This window comes from Typha angustifolia, chromosome 15, assembly GCF_048772165.1.
Source record: "Typha angustifolia cultivar Huaian chromosome 15, ASM4877216v1, whole genome shotgun sequence".
Classification (NCBI taxonomy): Eukaryota; Viridiplantae; Streptophyta; class Magnoliopsida; order Poales; family Typhaceae; genus Typha; species Typha angustifolia.
In genome coordinates this window covers 11,855,551-11,858,566 of record NC_133253.1, presented here as the reverse complement: position 1 = coordinate 11,858,566, position 3,016 = coordinate 11,855,551, and the positions used below count along the sequence as shown (strand labels likewise).

The 3,016-nt window shown below is 42.5% G+C and overlaps 1 protein-coding gene across 1 annotated transcript; it reads right to left on the bottom strand.

The window, feature by feature from the left end:
• Window positions 1–742: 742 nt before the first annotated feature.
• On the bottom strand, window positions 743–2,591 carry LOC140779544 (probable isoaspartyl peptidase/L-asparaginase 2). Its single transcript, XM_073124651.1, has 3 exons — window positions 2,151–2,591; window positions 1,553–1,639; window positions 743–1,413 (listed from the first exon to the last, which is right to left on the bottom strand). The coding sequence occupies exons 1-3, from the start codon at window positions 2,544–2,546 to the stop codon at window positions 895–897; spliced, it is 1,002 nt and encodes a 333-aa protein (XP_072980752.1). The 5' UTR covers window positions 2,547–2,591; the 3' UTR covers window positions 743–894.
• Window positions 2,592–3,016: the final 425 nt, after the last annotated feature.

Below are 3,016 nucleotides of genomic sequence, written 5' to 3'. Positions count from 1 at the left end.
CGCCCAACAAGAAAAATGAATGAAAGCACTCAAATGCTCTTAGGGCTCTCAAAATAAATGAAACGAGCTTGAAAATGAGGCGACTCAAATTTGATATTCAGAATAGGTTAAAATATAGTTGTTTTGAGTCATATTTGATAATGAGGCTTAAATTAAACATGTTCCAAAAAGCTCACAATAATTATAATATGAATATATAATATGAGTAATATTTTTTGTTTTATGTTATATTTTTATTATATTCTAAATTTGGTTAAGCGAATTGTTACGTAATCTGATCTTCTAAAATTCAATTTTTAATTTTGATCCTATTTTTTTTAAATACACATATTTCTAATAGTTTATATTTTTATAATATAAATTTTTAAAAATTATGTCATATTTTAAGTTTGATTCAAACCTAAATCATCCTTAATTTAATTCAAATTTGGCCAGACTTAAAATTTAGCATAAATTGATTATAGCTTGAAATTACTTATTGATCAATTCATTTAGATTGAACTTGCTTGAAATTAGCTCAAATTAAAATAATTTTAATTTAAGCTTAATCACAAATTTAAATCCAATATTATTTTCAATAAAAGTTTGATCAGAGTACAGAAAGGCTCTCGAATCAATTACAATTACACAATACCCCTGAATGCTCGTCAGTGATTCCCAATCTGTTAACCTCTGCCCAACGTACTCTGAAGCCCCAAACAGTTCAAATAAAAGAAAAGGATTAAAAAAACTCAGATCATGCTTTTGAATTGGTACTAATTATTGCAGTGACTTTTATTACTCATTACGCCACTACCCAATGCATGGAAAGAGAAAGAGAGAGGCAGTAGTAGGCCTATCTAATGATAGGCGTTACAAGGCTGACTCCCATATAACTCATATAACTCATATAACTCACTCCCATATACCAACCTCCATAAAGCCATCTTCAGTTGCACATCCCCTAAACATCCCATTAGTATTGAACCCATAACCCACCTCTCCATTTCTAGAGACCGCGATGAGCCCAGCCTTGCCTTCATCCAGCCTTTCATTTATGACAAAGTCCACTGCTTCTTGAAGGCCGAGACCTTTGTACTCCATCACGGCAGCCACGTCTCTTGCCAGAGTACTCCGAATGATGGCTTCACCCTCGCCAGTGCATGAGATAGCGCAGAGATTGCAAGCGTACGTCCCTGAACCAATCAACGGGGAGTCGCCGATCCGGCCGTTCATCTTGTTCATGAGTCCACCGGTCGAAGTTGCGGCGGCGCACCACCCGTTGGTATCAACTACGACGCAGCCGACGGTCTCCGGCGCGTAGATGCTGATTGGGAGGCCGTTCATTTGAAGAACGTCGTCGACGGTGGCCACGATCGACCCGGCGCTACCGCTGCACCCGTCTATCACAGGCAGGGGGACTCTGTAATCGAACTGTTTGGTTCAAAGCAAAGCAAGAGATATTGAATTAGATAATGGTCAATTAATTCGTGGATGCATATACTCCTCGAATATTTCTAATTATGATGTAAGAAGTGAAATAAACGACACAAAGAAAAAGTAAAGGAATTACCATGATGCTGTTGGCTTCCTTGGCTAGCTTAAGCATGCCAACATTTTCTTCGGTGATGAAATAGCTGTTGTCCACCACCTCCACACCCTGCAGCAGTAGCCGTGAATTAAATCACTAGGAAAAATAAATCGAGAAAGATAACAAAAGAAAAGGACAATATAGTGCAGCAACGCCGAAACCAGAATCCTATTTCTAGTCTTCTAAAACTGAGAACGAGGTGGGGACCATCCCGACACGGGCGGAGACGTCTAAATCCCGCCAAGTATGGAAGTAGGTTAGATCCCAATTTACCGTATAAAGTCACTAGTCAATTGACATCTGTCGTCTCCATGTACTTATTTATATGCTTCATATATTGGGTGATTCACAGCCAAACCTTTTAATACTGTTATATTTCATTTAAATGTAAATTTAAGATTCAGCAGTAGCATTTATTAAGGATGGATTCTCCTCGACTCGTGTCCTCCACTGTACCAGCCAACCAGGAGCAACCCGTTCCATGTTATTCAACCAATAATGAAAGTCTTGAAAATTGTTGTTGTTATACCGAAATGTCTGGAAACAAACGAAGCGGGGTGATTTTGTTTGTTGGACCAACCTGTTCTCTAGCGAAGTCCTCGGCGCCGTCGAAGGCGAGGTAGGAGTGAGGAGATTTCTCCATGACCAGCCTGGCCAAGGAGACGGGGTTCTTGACGGTGGTGAGGCCGGAGACGGCACCGCAGCGCCGCCCGCGGCCGTCCATGATGCTCGCCTCCATCTCCACCGTCCCCTTCCTCGTCAGAGCCGAACCCCGCCCCGAGTTGAACACGGGATCCGTCTCCAGTTCCCTCACCACAATCTCTACCACATCCACCGCACGCACTGACGCCCTCAACGCGTCGATGCCGATCTGAAGGCATCGTGCCAGAACCCGCTTTGCCTCTTCCTGCCTCTCCTCGGGTAGATTAGGATCCACACCTGCTCCGCCGTGGATAGCAATGGCCCAGCCTCCCATCTCTCTCTCTCTTATATTTATCTCTTATTCTTCTTTTTTTTAATGTTATAAGGAGGAGGATGGGAACTGCTTTTATAGACGGCGGCCTCTTAGGGTTGGTATATGGAAGCCAAATATTAGTTTGTGTTGGAGTTAATAGCGTTTTAGCGTCCGGAAACGCCCCAAGTCATGGGAAGTTGTGCTGGAATCTTGGATTCCACTTGTGCCCCCACACCGCACTAAACCCGTGCAGGAATCTCTCCCACTTCTGACGTGGGGGCGAGAAAATCTCTGGGTATCCGGCAAGATTCCATTTTGCTCTCGTCTTTTTTTCCCTATCTGGACAAATATGCCCTCGTGCTCCGTGCGTTGTGCGTTTTTCATTGAACGGTTGACAGTGAATTTTTCCTTGAAACGCCTCATGTGATGAAAGAGTCCATTAAGAGGATATTCATGTCAATTGACTTCCCCTACTAGGCCACGAGGGAATC

Coding starts and splice junctions, on each gene's coding strand:
- LOC140779544 (XM_073124651.1), bottom strand. CDS start 2,546: ATGGGAGGCTGGGCCATTGCTATCCACGGCGGAGCAGGTGTGGATCCT. Junction 1,640..2,150: donor AGGACTTCGCTAGAGAACAG/GTTGGTCCAACA, acceptor CTACTGCTGCAG/GGTGTGGAGGTGGTGGACAA. Junction 1,414..1,552: donor AGGAAGCCAACAGCATCATG/GTAATTCCTTTA, acceptor TGAACCAAACAG/TTCGATTACAGAGTCCCCCT.